The sequence below is a fragment of the Prinia subflava genome, chromosome 4 (assembly GCF_021018805.1).
Source record: "Prinia subflava isolate CZ2003 ecotype Zambia chromosome 4, Cam_Psub_1.2, whole genome shotgun sequence".
Lineage (NCBI taxonomy): Eukaryota > Metazoa > Chordata > Aves > Passeriformes > Cisticolidae > Prinia > Prinia subflava.
The window spans coordinates 6555546-6580591 of NC_086250.1; the positions used below are offsets into that span (position 1 = coordinate 6555546).

The 25046-nt window shown below is 41.7% G+C and overlaps 1 protein-coding gene across 2 annotated transcripts in view; it reads right to left on the bottom strand.

Annotated features, from left to right (window-relative positions):
* KIAA0930 (KIAA0930 ortholog) overlaps positions 1-25046 on the bottom strand; it is a 45286-nt gene continuing 20240 nt past the window's right edge. Inside the window, exons 3-10 of one of the 2 annotated variants that reach the window (XM_063395284.1) lie at positions 18905-19009; positions 17627-17704; positions 13186-13287; positions 12630-12770; positions 10382-10576; positions 8078-8240; positions 6445-6600; positions 1-4792 (exon numbers count right to left, since the gene is read on the bottom strand). In XM_063395284.1, coding sequence (XP_063251354.1) covers positions 4752-4792; positions 6445-6600; positions 8078-8240; positions 10382-10576; positions 12630-12770; positions 13186-13287; positions 17627-17704; positions 18905-19009 — 981 coding nt within the window. In that variant the 3' untranslated portion in view covers positions 1-4751. Of the gene's footprint in view, positions 4793-6444; positions 6601-8077; positions 8241-10381; positions 10577-12629; positions 12771-13185; positions 13288-17626; positions 17705-18904; positions 19013-25046 lie in introns of both variants that reach the window. The other variant, XM_063395283.1, reaches the window with a different exon arrangement.

Genomic DNA, 25046 nt, shown 5'->3' on the forward strand with positions numbered 1-25046 from the left:
GTCATTAAAGAGGTCTGTTTATTTGCTGCAGGGTCCAACACTTTCTTCACTGCTGCCATAAGCACAGTCAACTTTATTTTTGGTGCACAACGTTCTCCTTGCTCTTTGTTCAAATGGCTCAGTACAGTGCCAGCACAATTTTCAACCCATCACCTTTTAAGCAACACCAATGATCGATGAGGCAAATAAAACCCAAACCATGCAACATGTGTTAGGCTGATAAAATTAGGCTGAGAATATTTATATATTTACACAGAGAACGTTCAACATTGCAACCTGCTTGCAGACTTGTACCATCTCGACCAAGCATCCAAACAGCTACATTCTGGTGTAAAATACTCTTTTGTTTAAGGTTTGGTGTAAAAGTTACTTACTTCACAATGCCTTTAACTGGATTCTACCGTACCTATTTTAGACACAGAGTTTCTACACAGCAGCACCACACACTTGCAGTCATACCTTGCAGAATGTGTAAGGCATTTGCAGACATCTGATTGCTGTGACCACAGGAAATCCACTTTACAGAGCTTTTAGCCATGACCTTTGGAAACCATGAGAGTCTTTCAAACACAAAGGGTCAGTTCATATGAGAGACACTGTTCATCCAAGAACTATAAACTTGTCATTTCTTGACACTGCTACATACAACACAGATAGAATTTAAGACTAATAAATTCTTTTCCTAAATAAAAATTTGTTCTTAAACCCCACTGGGTAACAACAGGGCTTAGGCACTTCTGAAGATTTTATCTTACATCTGTCTTTAATATGGAAGCTTCAGACTACAAAATACAGGACAAGAATCATCTCAGAAAGGAAAAGTTAATGACTGGCAGGAAGCAGATCAATAGTCTAAGAGTAGTCTATTTCCCTGGATTCCACATCCATACAGAACTTCAGTGACCAGATGGGATTCTGTACATGAGGGCCTGCTGAAAGAAATCTTTCTGCAGAGCCAAAGACTTCACTGTCTAAATAATGAACATCATTTGGGAAAAACATATTACCATGAAAAGCCACCTGTGCAAACAATTCTCTTTTCTGGAAAGCACATCATGCCCAGAAATAGAAAACTATAAAAATAGTAACAGCAATCCAGAGCCTAACATGCCCAAGCCTTGTAAACAATGAAGACCAGGAGAATAAAAAGAGAAGGAACAGGAACCCCCACAAACTGGGTTAGCCAAGACAGCTGAAAGACTCATAGAGTTTCTAAAAGCATCTTCTTTTAAAAGGAGATTTGGAATCTGCCTTGTCCTGGCCAGCAGTAGGAGAACATAATTTCACATACATGGTGGTCTCTAAGGCAGAGCAATAATCAGCTAACACAAAATAATTGATTTAAGAGCTTTCTTTAAAAAAAAGAAAAACAAAGCTTTTTATACTGGTTAAATTGATAGAGTGAAAAATTTGTCATGGTGAAAATATCCACATCCTTGTATTTGACATCTATCAATAATCAATATACAACATTGATGAAGAGCTCAATGGGTAAGCCTTGATCTCCAGGGGGAGTGAACGGGCAGAAGGATGGAAGGACTTAACTCAGCAATGAGGTATGGCAGAATTCCAAAAAGAAAGAGAGCTGTTCTGCAAGGTTCCCCAAATTTGTAAACGGCTGCATCTTCAAACATCAGCACTGATGAAATCCACTGTGCTCCAAGCATTAAGACACTGAGAGCCAAACAGCCTTCGAGACACTGCAGGACACGCCAGCTCCATCTGCAGCCATTGCTTCAAAGGCCAACAGGGGCTGAACCCAGTTTACTGCTTAGGAGCTACAGAATGAAACCTCCTCCACATTAACAGGGTGAGAGGCTCTTACTAACATTCACTTTTCTTTTTTGATGTAGTGCAATAGCATGCTGAGGGTCCAGCTGTGTCATCCTGACCCAAAATACCCTTTTTGATAGAATTCCCTGTCAGTCTGTCCACACAAGGACAAACAAGTATAATTTTCAGGGTTTGTTTAAAAGCAGAACAAAATGTGGAGTTTGATAATAAAAAGTGGGAAACACTGACTACACATAAGAAGTCTAAGACAGTTTAAAGAAGGAATGACTGAGAATCTTTGCTTCCAAAAAGCACTATTGACATTCAGTAGACTTTTTGACCTCTTATTTTCCATGGATGTCCATGAGGGCATACTTGTAGTCCTTTTCTACTAGAAAAGGTGAGTCTTCAATGTACCTATAGCATATCCCACTAGCAAGATACAAGAAATAAATTTACTTTTTTCAGGACATTACAGTCCTTCAAACACTAGACATCAAAATCCAACCACATACATGTAACAAAGCAGATGATACCTCCTGAAACACAGACGTAGGATCTAAACTGTACCTTCCATAGCACTGCTTTTAAACTGAAAATTTGCCTTGAAATCTTACACAGCAAGATTTTCTCAGTCTCTCGAATCACAAAGTTAAGCCACCTAAACATAATACACAACATCAAGGGAGCATTACAAATCCCTGTCCACTGAGAAGTGTTCAGGCACCTACCACCGAGGCTCCTATCTGGATACATTTCCTTTTTACATTGTTCCTCTGGCTGCCTGACTGAAAGGTGTCAATTATCACGATTAGCACAAATGTGACCCTCTCTCCCTTCCCTCTGCAATGAACATTTGAAGGAAAACCAAGCACTGATTTGCCCGGTCCAGCAGTATGAAAGCGCAGAGTAAGGAGCACATTGAGAGGCTCGTTTGCTAGCTGAGGAGAGGTTTGATCCTCAGCATGGGCAAAGACAGAATATTTGCACTGACTGATGCCAGGAACAGCACAGTGGGAGCTCAGGTACCTGCCCAGGCTGCCTGGCAAGTTCCTTGAGAGGGCACTTCAGCTGCTGAGTGAGGACTCCACCTCTCCCCGGGCTCAGGGGGAAAGCCTGGGGCAGCCAGGTTGGATGGTGGAAACACCCTCACATCCACACAGACCACAGGCAACATTCCCAGGTTGCAGCATGAAAGGTGGGTGTGCTGGTAATGACAAAGGGAACATTTTTCTAACGCCTTGCAACACATTTGAAGCCAACTGGAAACTGGTCAGCTGTCCCTGTCATACACTCATGCTGTCAGTGTAAGAAAGGCTGCCATGCTGTGCTAAAGTGACAGGTTCCAGGCCTGGCCTCAAATACAGACAGACCTCCTTACCATGCTGGAGTCATCAGGTTGGGCTGAAGGGCAAATTTGGTCTGCCTTTATGCTGAAGTAGAGCTATTTCCATGGAATCTAGCCTGAGGAAAAAAAGCAGAAAGTCCTATTTGAGAGTTTTAGTCATTAGATGCTACTGCGAGAGTAACAACAAAGCACTTGGGAAAGACCAGGTATGAGGGAGACAAAGGTCCAGGCTCAGAGCACGTGCCACAGCATCAGGTTTAGGTGCTCAGAGTCTGCAAAGTGACAAAAATGGCATCTCTGCTCTCCCTTTGTGCATGCACTGGAGTCTCACGTGCCCCAAGGGACATGCCACCCCTCCCACTGCTGTGCGGTCCTAAACAAACCCAAGTATGTAGTGGCTCTCATCGAAATAGTCAGCCAAAGCACAGTAACCTCAGCATTCAATCATTTTGTTTTCAAATGTCAAGGACAGCAGTTTTGCTGTTTAGAGAGAGCTGAATTTCATGTGTAAACATAAGGCTGTTTTCCTGAGAGCTCCTGACACACCATTTTCAGACCTCCCACTATGCAAGTTTTACTCAGTTTTCAGAAGAGAATTGTGTTTCCACCTTTTGTATTTCAAGAAAGCTCTCTGTGCTTCAGCATGTAACAACCAAAGATGAAAAATTCGGGCAAGCTGCCTGACCATAAAGCAGCTCCCATGCCCTCCTTGGCTACAAAGGGTACTGCAAGGAAAACTACAAACTCTCCAGTCCAGTGCATGCAGGAGGATGGGTTACTGGTAAGGGTTTAGGCCTTTGGAGAACGAATTACAGTCTCCCTTTTTTTCACTTTAGACTCAAACTGGTATTGACTCAGCTGAGAGAAAGACAAGCAGCATTAGTACTGATGAACCTCAGCTTTACTATAGCAGCACATTTTAGCCTTCTTTTAACTGGCTCATTTTCTCAGCCAGTTCTTGAGGATAAAACTGTTGCTGTTCTTTGGTAGATACGGAAATCTGTCAGCAGAGTTCACCCGTCCTAACACTGACACATGGAAAATGGGAACATTTCAAGCCTCTTTTAAGCTGTGACCTGACCTGCTGCACATACCAAAACAGCAATGTATGTTTTTCCTTTTGTTCCCTTAGCAGGAAGCTGCTCTCTCCCCAAACACACACACACACACACACGCACACACACGCACACACACGCTCGATCAGACGAGGAGAGGGTATGGCCAGAGTCTATGGAGCAATGTCCAATAGCACATTGTTATGAAATTCTTAGAATGTTTCCCCCAAAGAGTATAAAGTTTAACACATTCTGTACATGTTGTTGGCTTCTTAGTTATAAAGTAAACACAGTAGCAAACTGTCCATAAAGTGTTGACTCGGTTTAAACGCAGCCCCTTCTCATTTTATCTTGCTGAAAGTCCTCTTCCAGTCAGAAACACTCCAGTGATGTGGGCATTCGGTGTGTGACAGCAGAGGAAGGAAGAAAGAGGCACTTTTGATCGGCTGGTATTCCTGGACTTCCCTGTTTCCTGCGGAGGTCTCCGCTGCTGACACTAGGTGGTAGTGTTAGCACGGAGAACCGCTGTGGATAGGCACTTGGCAACAAGGCTCCAAGGCAGTGCCCGCTCTCTGCTATGTCATCAGGATTGGTTTCTGCCGCACTTCCAGGATATCTGGGCAGGGGAGAGAAACAAAGAGACACAGCCAACTTAAGAGGCTCTTGGAAGCAGCCACAGTGCCAGGAAGGAAGAAATGAAGACATCAGTGTGGACTGTGGCACAGCCCACCAGGAATCTAAAACACGACGAATACACAGCTTTGCCTGTTCAAATCTGAGTTAACCAGGGTGCAGCTGGGAGGAACTGGAAAATTATAAACTGCAAATATATCCCATCATGTGGAGAGGACACCTGATCTACTGTCATTTACACTGGGATGAAACAACATCAGGAGTGGCAATTTTTTCCAGGGAAACAAGTGCAAGTGCCATTAACAAGAGATGCCAAGGCATTTCCCACTCCTGAAGGGCCAAATGGAACATCCCCAAGTCCCTTAAGGAAACTTCTGTGGGTACAAATAATTCAAATTTTTCATTCATTCTACAGTCCAAACCCTGCATTTCTGCACTCAAAAAGCTGCCACAAAGAAAATTTCATCTTTTTGGCTCCTCAATTCCATATTGTCCAAGTGGGACAGAATTTGAACCTTAAAACTTCTGTTGTAATCATGGGCATCATTTTAAACATAGGCAGTAAAACCAACATGGCAGGGCACTATGCAGAAATATCTGGACACTGGGCTGTGATGTCCTTTTCAAGGCTACACAAAGAACAAGGAACATGGGAAAAGGGAGTGTACAATTAAAAGGCTGATCAAACACAACTGCACAAAGAGCAGGACATGAGCTAAAGTTGATCCCCAGTTCCAGAGGGCTCCAGCCACACCTGTAAAGAATTAGCACAGTGGAGGGAGTCCAGTGAAGGCAACAGAGATGACTGAGGAACTGGATCAGCTGACATATGAGGAGAAGGTGACAGAATTGTGATTATCCAGTGTGGACAGAAGAGTCAGAGTGAAGTCTTATCAATAAACTCAAGACATTTTAAAAATACTTTGATCACTGTTGCTGGGATTTTAATATGTTAGTACAGGTTTCCTGAACTACCCAAGAGAAATGAGCACCCTTCCCACTTCACCCTGCCCCACATGTAACGCTCCTGCTATCTGGAAAGCTGCCACTGACACAAATACATTAATTACAAAAAAGCCTTGGAAACAGGGCCTACACAGTATGTCAAGCTAAAACAAATGTGAGTAGGGAAAAAAGGCAGATGAAAATTCTGCCTTACATCCCAGAAATTTCATGCCCTACTTCTGCATATCTCAATCTATACCCCAATTCCTGCAACCGTATGTTCAACAAATAAAGTCTCAGAAAAGATGTTCAAGCTCAAAGCCAGTATCTCAGCATGGAGGATTTGTGCCACCCTCTTGAGCAGATATTAAATGCCAGCAGAAACAATACATCTTCTGTGAATTCCAAAATGCCTGTGGTGGGAGAGAGAGTAAGCTTGGAACTTCAGCTAACTTGTTGTAAGACTATCAACACAAAGATCATAAGGAATAATTACGTATTTTGCTGAAACACTGTTCAAAATCCATCCTTATTTACAAATGACTGATTTTTTACTGGAATCTGTACTTTCTTCTAAATTGAAATCAATTCCTATTTACAACAGCATTACAGAGAAACACTTGCTCCTCTGTCTTAACAGCAGAATCCCCCAACATGGTAGGCTGTGCACCATGCATGCCAAAACCTCACCTGTTAAAATTCGATGCAATGGCAAAGTGATGTATGTTAAGTGTGCATAGAGTAGAAAGTTCTCATCTGTTCTGTTCAGCTTCAGCCATGAGCCCACCAGCGAGCGCCCTGTCCCGGACAGGGAGCGCGAGCGGAGATTGGTGGCGTTGTGCAGATCTGCAAAGGCAGCAAGAGACAGCAAACCTCAGGGGGTTGTACTTTACTAGAACACTTCTGAAACTCAAAAAAAAAAAGGAAAGCCTCCTATTCATTGTTTGGAGACAAATCACATGCAGAAATTCACCAAACAGAAAACTACTCCTTGTAGAAAACTCATCTTTGAATAAATTAGGCTTCCTAGCATAAGCTGTTAAAATATTCCTCCATTTATTTTTCAGATGAGGAACAATAAGGTCAAAACACTTAGAAACCATTTTTTGGTATTTTAAATGAATGCTATAAAATATCTGAAAAACCTAGAATTTTACTTCCATAAATATATTAGAAGGAAAAGGACATAAAAATAAAAAGAATGCCTATCATTATCATTAAATATTCTAGGATCAGACCCTGCAAGACAACCCTGAGCAGGCACTGCACAACCCATGAGGGCTGCCAGAGAAACACCTGGAACTCTGTTCTGTCCTGGGCAATCTCCAAAACATAGAAACCAAAACCAGGACTACATGTGGAGAAAGCTGCCCTTCTCCCCACACTATCCTGTGCCTGGTAAAACATACTAAAACATATCTCATCTGAAATAACATATGTTCTGATTAGGCAAATAAGGGAAAAGAAGATGAGCAAAGGTTTTTACTGATAGAACCCTGAATTAGCTACCATCAGTTTAAGCTGCCACACAATCTGCACTGAACACTGTCACTTCAGCTTGTTTTTTTAATGTGCAATTCTTGATTAGCTAAGGTGGCTGCTGATAGGCAATATCTTCACTACTTCAAACAGAACATGTAATCTGGAAATTATCTTTGGGTTTATGTGTCACAATGCTAACAGACAGATTTGTTGACTGAATTGTTTTTAAACATATGAAAAGCAGTTTGACATTTTTGAGTTTCCTGCCTCACAAGGCTGTGGTGTGATTGGGATTTATATACTATATTCTGAGTCAGGCTCCATCTTGCCAGTTGTTTCCTGCTGAGTAACTAGAATTTAAAGGAAGAGTTTCACAAGGCATTAGACTGTTATACAGACAAACTCATTAGGTTTTCCTTTGTAAAGTTCAGAACTGATTCAAAGCCAGTTGAAGTAAATGCCTTTTCAGCATCTTTAACCAACTCTGGATCAAATCAGAATTCAAAGAACTTGTTACTGAGAACATGCCCTGTCCCACTGTAGCTGGAGAAGTGTCCCCAGAGGCTGTGGCATCTGGGAAAGGGAGAGGATCTCCTCTGCTCCAGTTTCTCTCAAACGGGACCACATAAAAGAAATAAGTTTTAATATATTCAGGAGCTGTGGGCTCCAGCCCTCAAGAGATGCTTAAGCCTGTGAAAAATCTCACTTTCAGAGAGGTACTGGCTGCATGTGGAGCTCTTGTTTTTCCACTCTGCAAACCTTCTTGGAAACCCTGGGATCCCTTTCCACAGCTCTATGCCCTCTCCAGACAGGTCTGTTTAGCTTTCAACACTTCCCTCACCTCCAGCATCATCATCTCTGAAGAACTCCTCGCTGTCGTTTGCTGAATGGGACTTTTTCATCTCAGCAATTCGATTTCGGGGCACTTTTCTCTTGAGGGACGGGGAGAAGAAGGACGGGCGGTTGTTACGTTCTGGGGTTGGTGGTGTGCTGAAAGAAGTAACCTGAAAGGGAAATGGAAGAAATGCTGGAGAAAGTCTTGGTTTTCCCTCCATGAGCCACAAGGCAATCACATGTGTAAAAATCAGAATGATGACAGGTATCCAGCTCCATTTTATCAGAGTGGCTGGAGAATTTAAACTGAACAATCAGCTCAAGATGCTCATCGAGGGGAAAATATTTTGATATATCATAACCCTCAACTGTTACATGAATAATGAAAAACCTCTCTCCTCAGATGACCACTTTTAACAGGGATTTACAGCCATAATGGCACAAAATTAGTAATTTAGACACCAAGAATACCAATCTTATTTTTGCACATTGAAATGCAGGAGATTTAATACGTGTCAAGAACATACTCAACACTCAACTCATACTCAACTCATTTTGAACACTCAAAATGTGCATCTTCATTTCTCAGGCATGCACAAGGCAGCAGTTTCCTACTGGGGAGGCTGTCCCCTGGGATCCCTGTGGATGTCAATGTCCCTGGGGAGCAGGGTCACAAATGCCTGAGCCCAGCACACTGAGGCAGAAGTGAAGTCAGTGCTCTCTTTCATGTGTGTCATGTTTCAATACTGGAAGGAGAAAGTGAAGCTGTGGTGCCTCAGAAGATTTGGTTAGCCCAAATGACAAACACGGGGATGGGACTGTCCGTGGTGAAACTCAAGTGAGGGACAAAACTATGGAGCCACCCTTCCTTCAGAGCAGTAGTTGCCATTGAGTAAACTACAATTAAAGCCAAGGACACCTGTTTTGGAGAGAACTGAAATGTAGTGCTGATGTACTGGCTTTGATGGCAGCATTTTAATAGTTTCATTTCAAAGGGAAGAAAACAGGGATAACTACTTTGTTAATGGATGTGAGTAACTTTTATCTTATCCTTCCTTCCTTCTTCACACAGTCAATTTAACAATCCCATAACTCTCCCTGAGCTGGCACATGACACTGCTCATGTCTGTCCAAAGAAATGCAGAGGGAGGTGACATGGAGTGATGATGGCAGTCAGGCCAGGCTGAGTGCAGAAACACTCCACGTTGTCCCTCTATCACTAATATTAAAAAAAAATGAAAGAAGGGCATTGTAACACCCAACTGATCCTCTTCCCAGCACACTTCATTTCTAATCTGTGCTTGTCTCTGTTTTTAATTTGGGAGTAATTTCATATCACACTGTGGGGGGAACCAGAAACAGACATATCAGTGCTAAAACCATTAGCAAAAAGCAGTGGTAACACATTATCCAATCTAATTTGACATTTTCCAGCTGACACTGGAAGCCTTGGAGACAAGAGTTCATGTTGTCCCTCCAGCCTGATTTCTTCAGGCTGTGTTTCTGTGGTAGAGAGCAAGAACACCCAATTAATGAGTTCTGTGCTGGTAGCTCACGTTGCTTTTTACCAAGTCATAAACAAAACCCACAATGCCTGCATGGATGGAGACCTCTAGAAGCTGTTCTGCAGATCTTTAAATGATACAGGTTAGCTGCACTGCACAGAAAACCATGCAAGACTCCAGAAGGTCTGTGCAGGGATTTTGAAGACAGGTTGCCTAATCCCCATTAACCAGGTAAAAGGTGTTAATGGAAAATAAGGCTAGGATTGAATAAAGGCCAAATCAGCATCTGTGGTGTGATTCTATTGGCATTTTACTGCACTTGCATTAAAATTAAGCATATGTATGAACACTCTGCTGCATCTGGATCCGTGATCTTTGCTTTAGCATTAGACAGGCCTCATGTTGGCAGTATTCCTCAGTGGCAAAACCTAAAAGCACCACTCCCTGTGAGGGTTAGTAACAACCTACATAATACACAAATTCCACGTTTCTAGGTAAATCCCGTTTTGCACACAAGTGGAATCTACTTTTTTTTTAATAACAAACAGGCAGAACCATTGGTTTCCCTGGCATCAAGATTGCTGTTGTTTCAACAAAACACTCCTCCAGAAGCATGAATCATCCAGTCATCTCTGTACTCAGGGTTTGCTCAGGGGAAACTGCTAAAGAATCCATCTCACATACTGAGTACAACCAAATTACACATAGGCAGAACTTCAATGGGAGTTAACCCCAGCTTCAGCCTGCCTTTGGAGCAAAGCATGCTCATGCTTCCCCTTGAGAGGGTATTTCTGTCTGCTACTTACTCTCTCATGCACAGGGGAGTCTGGATTTGAATCCTCTTCTGTCCCATAGGGTGAAGTGTCACCAGTGGAAACTCTACTCACTGCCATCTCTGCGTGTCCTTTTCCCTGTGGTCCTTTCATTCGGACAAACTCCATGTTGTTGTATTTATAAAAGCCAAAAGACATCCTTTGAGCCATCTTAGCTGCAACACTCACCTACAATGCATCAAGACAGGAGAGAAAAACATGTAAGAAAGCTCTACAATTTGAAAATAAAATCCTCTGAAAGTAGTTATCTAAGAAGAAGTCAGAACCACAGGGGATAATGATTCCTAAGAAACATTTAAAGCTAAAATCTGAAGTGATCTCCAAAGGGAAAGTAATTTTACAGTGGCAAAGACAGGTTCTGAGAAGAACCAACTCCTTCAGCCATCCAAAAGGCAGAGTTAGCAGTGACACACTGAGAGAAAACTAAAGGTTTTTATCCAGCCCATACACTATGGCACAGGCAGGCACATGCACAGCTCGATGCAGCCTGTGCTGGGGCACTCATTTGAGTGCAAAAAGCATTAAACACACACACACAAGATCCCTCAAACCAGCAAACACACCCCACAACCGGGTCACTACTTTGTGCCAAGTCATTTCTGACATTTTTATGTCCACACTGTCAAGGCCAAAATATAAGGAACCAGGCCCATGCTCAGCTAACCTGCACTGCAGTGCTCACCAAGACACCCTGACAGCTTTAAACCCCCTCAACAGACACAGGGGCTCAATTCCCAGTCAGCACAACTGAACTGAAAATGGAACTGAGAACTGGAAAAAGGAACACACCAATATGAAAACAGTCAAGGTTTTGCTAAGTGAAAATGATGCATTAAGTTTTCAGCTTTTATCTCTAAGTTTAAGTGATTTAGTGCAATTTTCATCAGTTTATGAAAAGGCCAAGATGCTCATCAGCTTGTAGTATACTGAGAATTACAGAATCCTAGAATAATTTAGGTTAGAAACAACCAAATGCTACCAAGCCCACCACTAAATCATGTCCTTACATGTCACATCTACACATCTGTTAAATATCTCAAGGGCTCAGGACTACACCACTTCCCTAGGCAGCGTGTTCCAGTGCTTGACAACTCTTCCAGTAGAGGAATTTCTCCTAATATTCAATCTAAACCTTCCCTGAAACAACTGAAATCAAGTGATCTTCAAAAGCATAGAGATTACTCCTGTTCTGTAAAAAGAATGGTAAAATTTCGAGTTTTGCCTCTGGCCATAATGAAATATTTGAAGAGTTAATTTTACTTCATATAATAAAATAATGTCAAGTAGTAGCTGTGTGGTCAGTCAGGACATTCCTAGGCTATGAGATGACTTTACCACATCAAATCTTATCTTTAAATTGCAAGGCTTTCTTTTTGTGTTGTCTTCAGTGATTCTGCATTCCCATTTATTTTAATAACCCAGCTGCTGACAGTGTAAGGCCACAAGATAATGGTGGGAGAGAAACAACTTTTGTTTCATGTTTTCTCAGACACCTGCTGGAAGAGTGTAATGACTCACATTAAAAATAAGGAGAAGAGCAATTATTCAGGACTTCTCTTGACAAGGGTAGAAACAAAGAGAAATTTAGAGACACAGGAGATATTGTGAGAATTTCTTCTGTTTGTTTCTAAAAGCCTCTCAGGATTGTCTTCATAATAGACCATTTGAGAAGTTTATTTATTATATTTAACTCTTGATTTCAGCACTAAGTACTGAATTTGAAGGTGAAAGTGCTGGTATTTCATTATTTCTGTAGAAAGCAAAGAAAGCTTCTCTCAGTGGCAGTGAGACTACAGGGGTCTTTTGAAAACAGCCATGAGTGCAAAATATAATGATGAAAAATACACTTAATTACAAGGTAGTTACCAGAGTTTAAAATCTCCCAGGAAATCATACCTTCTCTGAATACAGAAATACCTATGACTTTTCAAGAAAATGAAGGGGCTCCAAGAACTGTTGTTCAGGTCCATTCCTGTGCCATGCTCTTGACTCTGTACCCCTACATTCCCTGCTTATGCCAAACAGCAAAGGAATACATCCCAGCCTGAATACCTTCAGTTATCTGAGCCCAAACCAGCAGCTTTCAGCTAACCTTCAAAGCCAAAAAAGACAGCCTATGGTGCAGCTGATCTAACAGGACAAAAAGCTGACAGCCTCAGCCACAAAAATCTAGTCAGAGCACCATTGCTCCAAAGGACGTTGTCTTTCAGAAGCTCCTTACCCTGTTGTCATAGACCTTCTTGAGTGCTTCATAGCGGATGGACCCCTGGAAAATCACCCCTTGGAAGGTGTTGCTTTTATCACTGGCCACGAGCTCCACACAGACCATTTCTCCTTCTCCCACAGTCATGTCACTGAAAACCTGCCAAAGATGCAAGATAAAACACTTCGATGCAAAGTTGTTCAAGTCAAAATATGTTCAGATTTCCATGGCTGTCCTTTATGCCCAAGGAAGTTCCAATATAAATTGAAAGGGAGCAGAATGTTCCACCCCAGCCTTTCAAAAAAACCAACTCCAGGCAGTGCACACTGCAAATCACTTGTTGAGATGAGCAGCTCTCACATCAGCCTGCCATGCTTCAGCCCATCATAGATACTGATGCCAAAATCCACCTTCAAGATCAGATTTCAAACATCAAAGAGAAAGGAAGGTTAAATAAAATAAGATCTAGCAGAAGATGACCCTCAATGGCCAAGAACATTTGTTCAAAATGTACAAGAAAACAGCTAATCAGGCTAGAATAAGACAGAACTTGCTGCTGCAGCAAGGAACTCACCTCCTCAAAACTGTCAATCATGAAGAATATATTGGGGTAGCTGATCTTTGACTCCTCTCCTTTACTGTCCATCGGGTGCTTGCTCGGAGATGCAAACACTTGCTGAGAAAGATGCAAAAAAAGACCACTTCTCAGTTAAATGTGCTTGGGAACAGGCACACCAAACACAAGGCAAGTCATTACAAAACACCTCAGACTGGCACTTACATTAGAGATGCTGGACATCCTGCAAGCACAGCTCAGCTGGTTTCTGACTAAAGCCGGATTTGCAATAATGACACTTGAGAAATCCTTGGTTTTCACATGCAATTAATCAAAAACTCATTGCTTCATAGTAAATGCCCTGTGTGTACTTGACCTCTCACCATACTACAGTACCATCATATGTTTTCATCACCACTTTCAGGTGCCTTTAAGTTGCTGCAATGCGCTGCAAAGTGAAATGCCACAGTGCAAGAAAGTTACCATGAAGCAGCTCACCCAACACCTTCACTTTAATTTGTTATTGTTCACTCAGTCCCACACTAAGATCAACCTCAGTGAGGGTAGCTGTGGCTGGCCTGGGATGATTCATAATGGTTATTTTAATCCATGTCTACCTGCATTCAAAAACTGTTACTGTACCTTTACAACCCTACCGCCGCAGACCTTGTGTGTGTGTGTGGAGTGCTATTGCAATTTTGAAATTGAATTTTGAAAGCAGTGTGGAGGCAGTTTCTGGACTTTTGCCTGTGTAGTATTCACCTTGCAGGCTATTTGGTCTTTGTTCAGGCAAAGACTTTGCTTCTCGTTTTTTGTTTTCTCTTAATTTCTTTTTTTATTTCCCCTTGTCTAGGGGAAACTGCAGTTAGCGATTTTGGGCTGTCTGGGGACAAATTCCACAGGTGCCCACCTGTAGCAGCCCTTGCTCCAGTCCAAGCCGTTCCAGGAGAGAAAACTAAGGACAGTCTCTCTCTTTTGTGGCAGCTTTGAGTTTGCAACTGTAGCTACTTGGAGAAACTACATTTGCAACTAGAAACTGTTTCAAAGTGAACTTTGCAACTCTGCCCACAGGCAGAAAAAAAGCGGGCGAGTTCCTGGGGCCGGGCCAGGCTGTGGCGGTGCCCTCAGGCCGCTCCTTCCCCACAGCCCCGGCAGCAGCAGCAGAGCCCATGAAGGGCAGACCCCACACAGGCCGGGGAGGTTCCATCTTCCTCTAGAACTCCTCCTGCCCTCCTGGAGGGGTTGCCACCATCTTGTCACTTTGTTCCTGGGGACACAGGGTCACCCCTCACCTCACAGGGAGGTGCCAGCTGGGAAGGGATCAGTGTGTCATCTTCCCTTGTCCCCCGGCAGCATGGCCGCCTCCTGCAGGCGCCATTTTGGGAACAGGTGTTTCTGCCATTTTGGGTCTCTCCTTGTCCCACGGAGTTCTGAGTTATAACACTTGGGTATCCAGCAATTATTTACTTTTTCTCCCCGACTGTTGGTGTCTGTTTGATAATAAAATGTCATTTTTTCACTTAAATCTGCTCGCATTTCATTCCTTATTGGGGAAAGGGATTGGTTGGAACTCAGGGGGAGGTTACTCATTTCACAGTGCCCATCTCTTTAAACTGTCTCGAACTGTTGGAAATTATACCAAGTTTAAATTTTTTTTATATAGCTTTAGTCAGTGGTTTTGTTCGCCTTTGTCCCGGGAGAAAGGGAATTGAAGCTTCTTTTCAAGGGACTGTTTCATCAATCCAGGCCTGATGAGCTTAACATCTCAACAGACTGGGAGCAACCCAGAAGATACATAAAATATAACAACCATTAACAAACATCAACTCCAATCATCACCCCTGGCAGGAGAAACCTGGTCTGGGAGAGGAGAGATAAGAGAACAAAGAATGAGAACCTAATTAACATCTAAGGTGAAGAGATTGATAACCAATAGGAAACCAAATACTAAGAACTGTGTAATCTGTGACCAATGAACACTGAACCAATGAATTTCTATGGGTTTTGACTGTATAAGTATGTGAAAAATCCAGTAAAAAATGTGTGATGGAATGATTTTCTCTGCACAACCCAGGCAATATGTGAGTGAAATGATTTCTGTTGCACATCCTGGCCAGAATAAAGTAATGTTTTGATTCTCTCACACTAGAAAAGTTTTTGAAGTTTTTGCTTTTCCCACAGCTTCAGTGACAAAACCAAGACAATGGCTCCCAGGAGGACAAGCACTTGGTTTCTCATCCGCATCTTGTGCTTCTGTTTCTTTCCCTATCACTGTGCTTCCTCTTGCACATTTCTCCCTCCCAAGCAGTTCCTGAACTCCTTTGGACTTTGTTTAAATAGCTAAAGGCTTTAGATTTTATCATTCCAAAAAGATGAATGAGTAGGTCAGGAGGGATGAGGAATTCATACTAAGCAGCTTTCTTTGCTTCCACATTTGTTTACAAACAAAGCCTTGAATTAAAGAAACTTGTTAAATCTTAGCCACTGTGTACACGCTGAAAGCTATGGATCTGACCAGGCTGTCAAGCTCATGACATTCTTGCTACAAACCATTCAACACAGAATCTAATTAAGGATAGGATATTAGATATTCATGAGAGGGTTGCTTTTCCTTATTTGTACTTATGCAGCCTTTATGCACATTGAATAGAATTAAAAAGAAATGTTGCTTCAAGACAGAAACATCATTAGAAAGCAATCAGACGCCTCAAAAATGCTACTTGCACCAATGCCTGAAACAAGGATCTCTTCCAGGCATCCTTGCTCTCATGCCAGCCAATGAACAACAAAACACCCTCCCAAATTCATCTCTAGTCGGGCACACCCGAGGAAATACAGTTTGTGGAGATCTTATTGTCAAGCCAGCAGTTTGCAAAATAAATCTTTTTCATACTGGCTTCACACGCCTTAGGCACTCACTTGTGTGAGCAGAGTAGATTTGTCATAGGTTTTGAATAGGACAGCAAATCTTAGACCATCAACATCTGGCTGCACATGGGCAGGAGAAGACATTTTCTAAAGCAAGAACCATCAGAGCAGCAATGTAGATCCAAACCAGCTGGATTTTCTTCATTTAAAACCAACAGCCTCAGTAGAGGATGTGACAATGAAATGCCCAACTGCAAACATGCTTTCACAGCATGTGGAATTGCCTTTGCTCTCTCTATAGACCAATGCAATGATGCTGAAATGTTACTGGTATTACTGGTAAGTTTAATGTGGAAAAGGGAAGACAATAGATCAATGCCATGATGCTGAAATGTTACTGGTATTACTGGTAAGTTTAATGCGGAAAAGGGAAGACAACAATTTACAAGCAGTCCCACAGCAGGATCCTCTAGAAAGGAGGAACAAAAAACTTCCTCTTCATTCTAAATATTGCTAACATGCAGTAAGGGTATATCCCTCATCTTCTCCTTCATAGTTTTCAAATCTGCAAATAATGCTTACAGATTTTTCTCAAAAACATTTGCAGAAGTCATCTTGGGGTGAAATTTGGACTAGCCAAAAGAGAAAAAAGCAGTAAGAAATAACAGGCTTAAATCAGCACTGCAGTGTGGCATCTCAACAGCACCTAAAGAAAAAATTGTTCTTAATCAATGTAAATCACAGAGCTAATGATCAGCATTGTTAGTTCTGTTTGTAGGCAAAGTAAAAGTTCTTTTAAAGTGGTTAAACATAATTAAAAACTAAAGAGCACTGGTTTATTTAAGTAAAGTCACTGCAAGCAGCTGCATTAACTAAGGGAATGGAAAGGCCTGGGAGTGACAGCCATTTAAATGCAAGAGGAGCCTTCTAAAAGAAGAATTTCTGCTAACTAGGAGAAGTTGTTGCAAGATCTACATTGCAAATCGAAACTGAGTGGGGAAGCCTCAGGTTTTTTGTTCCTATCCCCTTTATGCATATTATTAAGTATCTTCCACTATACTAAACCCTGGATTAACTGCACACAAAATATAAAAGCCTATGGTGTGGACATGAAAGGAATGAGCAGTTTAAGAGACTAAGAATCGTGTAAAATAGTAAAAATATAAATTGATCATCAGTAAATTGTCTGCCATTTAGCAACTCCACATTAGAAACTTACCCTGAAGGCTCTTCATAATCTAGATCTCATAGAATTTCAGGTTTAATCTCAGACTGGGGAACATCTGGGCATCATATTCCCTCCTCCCCCTGGCACCTTCCCTCTCTCCCCTAAATCCAGCAGGCAAAGATATACACCCTGAAGCATGCAGGGGTCTTTGCAATTCTTTGAGAGGGGCTATAAAGGACATTTAGATCTCACATCTAGGTAACTGGCAAGAAATGTCACAATACAAAGACTTGAGATGCTTCACAAGGACGAATCTGTCAGTCCACAGCCTGAGAACCACTGCCCCAGTTTTGAAGCAGTTTTTAGGATTTGGTAATACTGGATACCAACCTCTGATCCAAAGCACTAAAAGTGGAAGCTCACCTGAGATTTCTTTTTGTGAATATGAATATCTCCTCCATCAGAGCGTGTGCACACAGCACAGGTCACCACATAATCCAGCTGGAACAGAGCACCAGACAGAGAAATTAACATTTAGAGTTGGGAAAATAAAACATTCATCTGCATGAAGCAGAACACATTCTGTCTCATTTTTTTTCAGCTGTCTGTATAAAAAGTAAGATATTTTGGTGTTGCCATTTTCTTTACTCTCTTTACTATACTGAACTGTTTACAATTTTTAAGCTTGTGTTTGTTCATTAACTCAGTGACATTGAAATCTCTTGTACAGCTTCTTGTTGAGGTGACACCGAATGGGTAAGGAAAGTTTTGCCAATATTCTTTAACACGAGCTTAATTTCAGCTGGGGGAATAAGCAGCACACACACCCACACCCACACACACCCCCTTAAGCACATTTTAGGATAGAAATGGAAAATATTTCCTCTCTTTGAACAGGAAAAAAGAGACACTAATGAACACCAGTGACATGTTAGAGAGGTGAGAAAACACTAGCACAGTGTTCCAAACAACCTGAAAAAACTTATAAGGAGCAAGTTCAATAGCTCTGGACAGCAACACCCAGCTGTAATAACATCTCTGAATTCTGACTATGGCAAATGTATCCTGGTTTTATTGAGCATCACATAAAGGCAAAACCCGCTCTCTGCAGAGAAGTTCTGCAAAGAGACTTCTGGGAGGAAGGAGAGAGAATGAAAACAATTTATTTTCCAGGATGTATGCCTGAGCCAACAGTTTCCCATTCTGAGATCATAATGAGCAAAACTTTTAAGGGATCTCAAATGATTACAGTAATATTCAGCTTTCCTAAGCACAAACGTAACACACACAACAACCAAACAACCTATGAGTCAATTAAAGAAGTAATTCATTCTGGCTTCATGTTCCTACCACCTTTTTATTAAAGTTCTGTTGTCAAGAGCAGTAATCCCTCAGCACAATTTATGATACTGCATTTACACTCTTCTCTCTTAGCAGCACTATAAACTCAAATGGAAATGCTTCTTTTCTAAGTCTAATTCATTCTCAAAAAACATTAAACTGGATGAAGCCTTCCTTTTGCAAAACTTTGTTCCAGAGCATAAAACTCAGCCTAGCTCACTGCATACAGTTGAAGTTTTTTTAGAAAGCTATTAGGACTCTATTGAAAAATAATAAACAGCTTATGTTCATTTAGATTCTGAGAAGCAAAACTGCATAAACAGAAAAATAAATAGAAAATCAGATAAACATCACTGTTACCTTCTGCAGGATGAGGTTCAGGTAGACACTCTCTTCCCAGTCAATGTCAGGGTCTCCCAGGCCAGGAAGCTTCTTAGAATCTCTCCGGTAAACTTCAACTTCAACCTGCTAAGAAAATACCACATCTCTTTGAAAATTCTTACTTAGAGGCACCTATTTCCAAACATAAAAGTGGTATCAGAAGCTGCATATCACAAATCTTCCCCATTTTCTGTCAGGGTCAGATTTTGCTGATGATGCAAGGCTTTGTGTGGAAATGAACTGTGGAAACATGGGATGTACAGGCAAACAGGGAAGAAAGGCAGGAGAATCTCTCTGTGCAGAAGAATCTCAGTGAGCTTCATTTATTTCTTGTAACAGGTATGTTTCAGCAAAAATGAAATTAATAAAACCAGAAATTAATAAAATAATTTATTAAATTAAATTTAATAAGATAAAATTAATGAACTCTTAACCATTAATTTTTAAACTTAGAAATATTTTTAAAGGTGTATAGACATAATTCTTTTGGTTTGTTCTTTTTTCCTTTCAAGGTTCCCATCCCTGATTTTTTATTGACAATATAATTACACAAACTAACAACAGTTACTGCAAAAAACAAAAGATGTGAGCAGATGAGGGAAACAATCTAATTTAGATTAATCTCCAAACAAAGGTAATATTTGCACTTCTGTGCCTAAAAGCACAGAAACATGACATGAACAAAATATCAGAAATATCCTGTGGAACAAAGCCATCCTGCCTCTGAAGGAAAGAAGCAGTGAGAAAACAAGGTGAAGGCAGGACTGAGTAATGGCAGGGTAAAACTCCAGCTCTAAGTAACACCAGGGAAAGCAAAACCAAGTGCAGAGCAGACACTGCTTCAGTCTCTCCTGCCTCTGTATCCATGGAGCCTTTATTTTAAGCCAAGTAGTAGTTAATCATCTCATAACACTGATGTTTAAACCTCCCTCTGCAGAAGTCAGCCACTAATTCTTTCTGCTGGTGGAATTCACTCACACATGAACAACTTCTCCCCAGCAATTACAATGCCAGTGCTCAACAACCCTTTCATGGAATGCCTGGCAAGTCTGTCACAGATATTGACAGGAAATAAGGCTTTCTTTAACCATTTTTCCCCTGTGCACTAATTCAGGGTAGGATTCCTTGGTGTACAACCTGTGGGTCAGGGCAGAGCGGATCTCTGTGAATCACAGCTCTCCACAGACTGGAGCACGTGCTGGATTTCAGACAGCTGAGTCCTCCCAGGAAAACAAATCTGTCCCAGCCAGGCATCCAGGAGACACTGGGTCTTTTCCAGCTCTGCTACTGACTCACTTGGCTACTTTGTGCTTGTTTACCTGGCTCTAGATCAGATGTACCCTCCTGCAAGCATGAGAAGTTATTAATAGAAACAACTATGTAAATACTAATTATTTATGTCCAGTGAAATCCAAAAGCCAAGCTAGATACTTGCTCAATCAAGTAACCCTTGATTGAGCGACCCTTCAGGAGCTGAAATCTATGATGCCACCTTTGTATCAGGTTTTCACAGGGTTCCTGAGCCACAGCTGCAAAGGAGAAGGGCTTCAGCCACATGCTACAGATATTTTACCACATTACTTCCTCATAAACCCCAGTTAAACAACCTTTGACTAGACAGTACCTGGGAAAATACCTTGCTTTCAGAACTCATTCCAATGATTAATAATCCTCTTGGCTCTAAGTGTGCAACTTCATTTAATTCGGCTGCTTTGCTTTTGCCAGCCTCTGGATCTTGTCATGCCAATTTATCTATTTATATATATATATATATATGTATGAAGACCATCTTGAATACATCTATTTTTCCCCAATGTACACAAGGACAGCAATTCTCACCCCAAACCTCAGCTCTGCAGTACCCTTATAATGTAGTATCTCCAATGGATTCTCAAAACTCATGGATTTCTGCAGCATCACCAAGACTATCACTGATAGAATGTGCTTTGGAGGTGCTTCAAGCTATAAGAAATTCCTGGAATGCTTAGAAGAGTCCTAAAAAAGGGTCTGATAACCTCAGATAGCAGTGTACCTCCATTGGAATGTAAATAATAAAGGGCCTTCAGTTTCTTTACTTTTACCATAGTTCCCAAACACTTCAAATCCAAGTAGGCTTGCTCCTAACAAAGTGAACTAAAAGAATAAAATACATATGCACACCCTTATAAGTTTCAAAATATTATTTTGGCTAGAGATGTGGAGACCCTAAGGTTCAAATCAGCCTCATAAATGTTTTAAGCTAATTTAATACACTAGTAATGGGGAAAGGATGGGTTATATCAATTTCTGCAATTTAAAAAATTGAAAAAAATTAGTAAGCCGTGTGACCCTGATTTAATGCAGAGCACTCTTCCTAGGTTGAATGTTTCATGGTGTTTTTAAAGCAGATGCCTAGTTTGAGATTAGCAGAAGGTAGATTCAGTTTGGGTTTGTGTGCAGTGATTCCTGCTCTTCTGGCTCTTGAGGAGAAGGTGCAGGTAATTCATTAAAAAAAGGAACTACTGCACATAAGAGTGTCTGAAACCAGCAGCAATGCAGGTCTGTGTGCCAAACAATGCAAACTTTGCAATGTCACTCTCTAGCTGTAGCACTTCCTTCAGCTTTGGCAAGCTTGGTTACACAGACAGTGACTTACCAAAAGTCACCAAAACACGTCCAGACTTTCCCTGCAGCACCAAGCTTTTTTTTTTGGCAAAACCCCCACCACCAGACATAGACACACCAGTCACTCCTGGCTTCCCTCTCTATACACATCAACAGCATGATGCAATTCAGGAGAAAAAATACTGTCTCAGGAGCCTGGACCCTTTGGCACTGGAAAAGGGCATTTTCTCAGACCAAAAAACCACCACAAATGGGGGTTTTAGGTTTAATATCCCAGGACTTGTGCTCCCTGTGTTTTAAAAAGCTGGGAAGCCCCAGATGAGCAGAGCCACGTTCAGTGCCTGGAGAACAGATACTCAACAGGACACAAGCTGGGCTGGCCAGTTGGCCACGAACACCCATCTGCTCATACATCTGCTCGCCAGTGACAGCCCTGTCTCTGCTAAACGGGAAGGAAACCAAAGGAGCCTGCTGTTTTCTGGAGAAGCCCTGTGGGAAGGGTGCACTCCCAGTCCTGTCACACAGGGAAGCTGATGTTACAAGCCTCCACTAGAATATTTATATCCAAGATAATATTTAAAAGGGGACAACAAACATATTCAACAATGCAACAATGTCCTAAAATGAAAGATTCTTTCAGCTGTTATATGGAGAAGCTTTCTTAGGATTATGGCTGCTGAAATTTTCACAGGTGGTAACAGTAGAGGAGAGTGTAAAGAATACTCCAAGACAAAATTCCTATTCCCTTTTTCTGGATACTATCAATTATTCAGAAGTTGCACCTGATCCTCCCAGAACACACTCTGGAGCCCACATAAAGGTAGCATAATGCCCAGTAGCTATGGCAACTCGACACCCACCATAGCTGTAAAGCTGAAACAAAACCCACTGCAATAAAGCAACTGCAAACTGTGTAAGAAGAGAAGTTCAGCTGCAGACAAACCGCCCAGTTTGAAAAACTTGCTTCTGTGTCAATTACTGGAATTCTGTGCCCACAACCCCTTTGTACACCCAAATGATCACAAACTTGGGGAACTTTTCCTTGTGTTAGTGTCTCAGTTTAGAGAAAAGTTTAGGAGAACAAGTGTTTCCTCTAACAAAAAAGGGGTTCCAACAATCCCTTTCTGCCAATGAGAAATTAACACTAGGGGATGAAAATGAAAAGAATCCAACTGTTTATTGACAGTGCCAACATGGCACAGGAAAATACGGTGAATACATGTTAGATACTGGACTGTCAAGAATGACTTGGCTTTGGGATCCTGACAAAGTTATCTTTGCTGCTGCCTCACACTTGTACTATGTAAATCCCACTGACTTTCACGCCTCAAATGCTCCATGGATCTGTTAAATCACCTTCCCAAAATGAAACTAAGAGATACCTCTGTGACCATTTAAGCATTATCAAATGTGGTCCCAGATCACAGAATAACCTGTGTTTTCAGGTGTTACAAGTTGTTTGCAGTTTCCTTATTCCCCTGTACTGTTATTTTCCAGCCTTTCTGAAGCTCCTAGAGATACACAAGTACCTGAAGCAACACACAGGTACTTGTGCTTGTGCATATCCAGTCAGCAGGGTTCAGGAAGATATGCTACATCCACAGACAGCAGACAGCCATGGGATACAGAGCATTACAGAATAATAAATAATAATAAATCAGGTAATAAATCAGGTAATAAATCAGTGTGTTTCAAACCATCTCTGTTGAATACTGAAATGCATAATCTGGGTTAGTGACCAGAAGACAGAGTAAGGGAAAACCCTGGTGCAGACATCAGACATTTAAGTGCTAATTACCAATGTTACTACAAATGTGGTGACGATATTCCAGAGCTCCAATTCAATTGCATATTAATTTCAACTGAACCCAGACCCTCCCATACCTCTAATAAGCAAGTTGACCAGCCTGTAACCCACAGATCAAACCCACTGAGTGCTCTGATGAACCAGTGGCTTCATGAGGCTTTTGGGGAGCTCCAAGCAGAAACTTTTAGCTTTTCCAGGATGCAAGCCCAGCCTAGCAGTGCTCTTCTGTCCCTCCACTCCCCAGTGACTCAGACAGATATGATGCATTTCTGATACTGAATTATTCAGCACAATTCATCAGATAAGAAAACTGGGTCTGGGCTTCTTCCCTTCCCAGTGAAGCTGCTCTCTGCAGCAGAGAACAGAGCATCTTCTTGGCTGCCACATTTCAGTGCCATTCATATTAAAATCACATCTGATTCTGGCTTCCTTGTCACCCTGTGTGACTGCTTAAGAAGAGTTCTTCAGAGACTGGAAGCAATATAAAGCAATTCATTAAAAATGCCCCTGCAGCCCACACCCCTTCCCGAGTCTGGAATTTCGTGACTGTGATACTGTCAAAGTATTTCAGCTGTACACTTGCTTTGTCTCAGACAGGAATTTACTCTGGAAATAGGGCAGAAGATGAGAGCATTGCCACCCTGACTGGCGTTAGTCTGCCACGTGTGTCACAAGCACAGTGCAGGTCACAGACAGGATCATTCTGTGTGGAAAAGATGTTTCTGTCACACTCATCACAGAATTTTCTTCCCCTGGCTTTTTTTTCCAAGCAGTCTGCTACAGCACACAGAAGAAATGGAGATGGCCTTGATGACCTTAAAGGTCTCTTCCAACCTGGATGATTTTATAAGTACATCATGAATAGAGGCTGTCAGTAGCAGCTCCTTTATGCTCACATATTTAGACAATCGAACTAACATGACAAAGCACAGGGATTTCTGTGAAGGAGAACTGCAAAAGAAAGGTCTTTACACCAAAGATATTGAGCTCCTTACAAAAAAAATCAGAGCATCAATCTGATAATGTCAGGGTTCCTTTTTTATGTTCCAAAATGAAAGCATCAGTGCTGAACCCTGCAGGAGCCAATATTCCCGCTCACAGCAACACCTTACAAGTTCAGCACAATGGAAGAGCTGAGGCACAACAGCCAATTCTGTATCAGCTTGGATGTGTTGCAATCATTGTTTCTTCCCACATATTACCCATGAACAAGGAGAAAATTTATCCAGCAAAAGAAGATGCAATTTTTGGCCATTTGTTTCTCTTCAGCATTTGGGTGGTGGCATGGGACTGCCATGAAGTATAGCATAGGGCTCTTCTGGAGACATCCTATTTGCTTGCTGAAAAAAAAACCCAACACTGGAACAGAGTCAGCAATGAAAGATTCTTAAAACTCGAATTATTATTATTATTAGATGCTGAGTTGAGGTTGTTGAATCTTCCAGACAGTGACAGTGAATTCCGGATTCAGTCAGGAAAATCTTGTGATTTTCTGTGTGTGTCATGTGCCTGAAGTAATTCAGGTTTGGAAACTGACTGGTCACACCACAAGCAGTATTTGTGGAGTCACAGGTCCAGATGCACACGAACATGTAAACCACGGCTCTGTTCAGTTCTCTCTCTGATGCTGCAGTCTCAACATCAGTAGCTTATGCTTTTTCAGCAACTCTACTCCTCCACATTCATAGGACGCTGAAGAAAATAGGAACT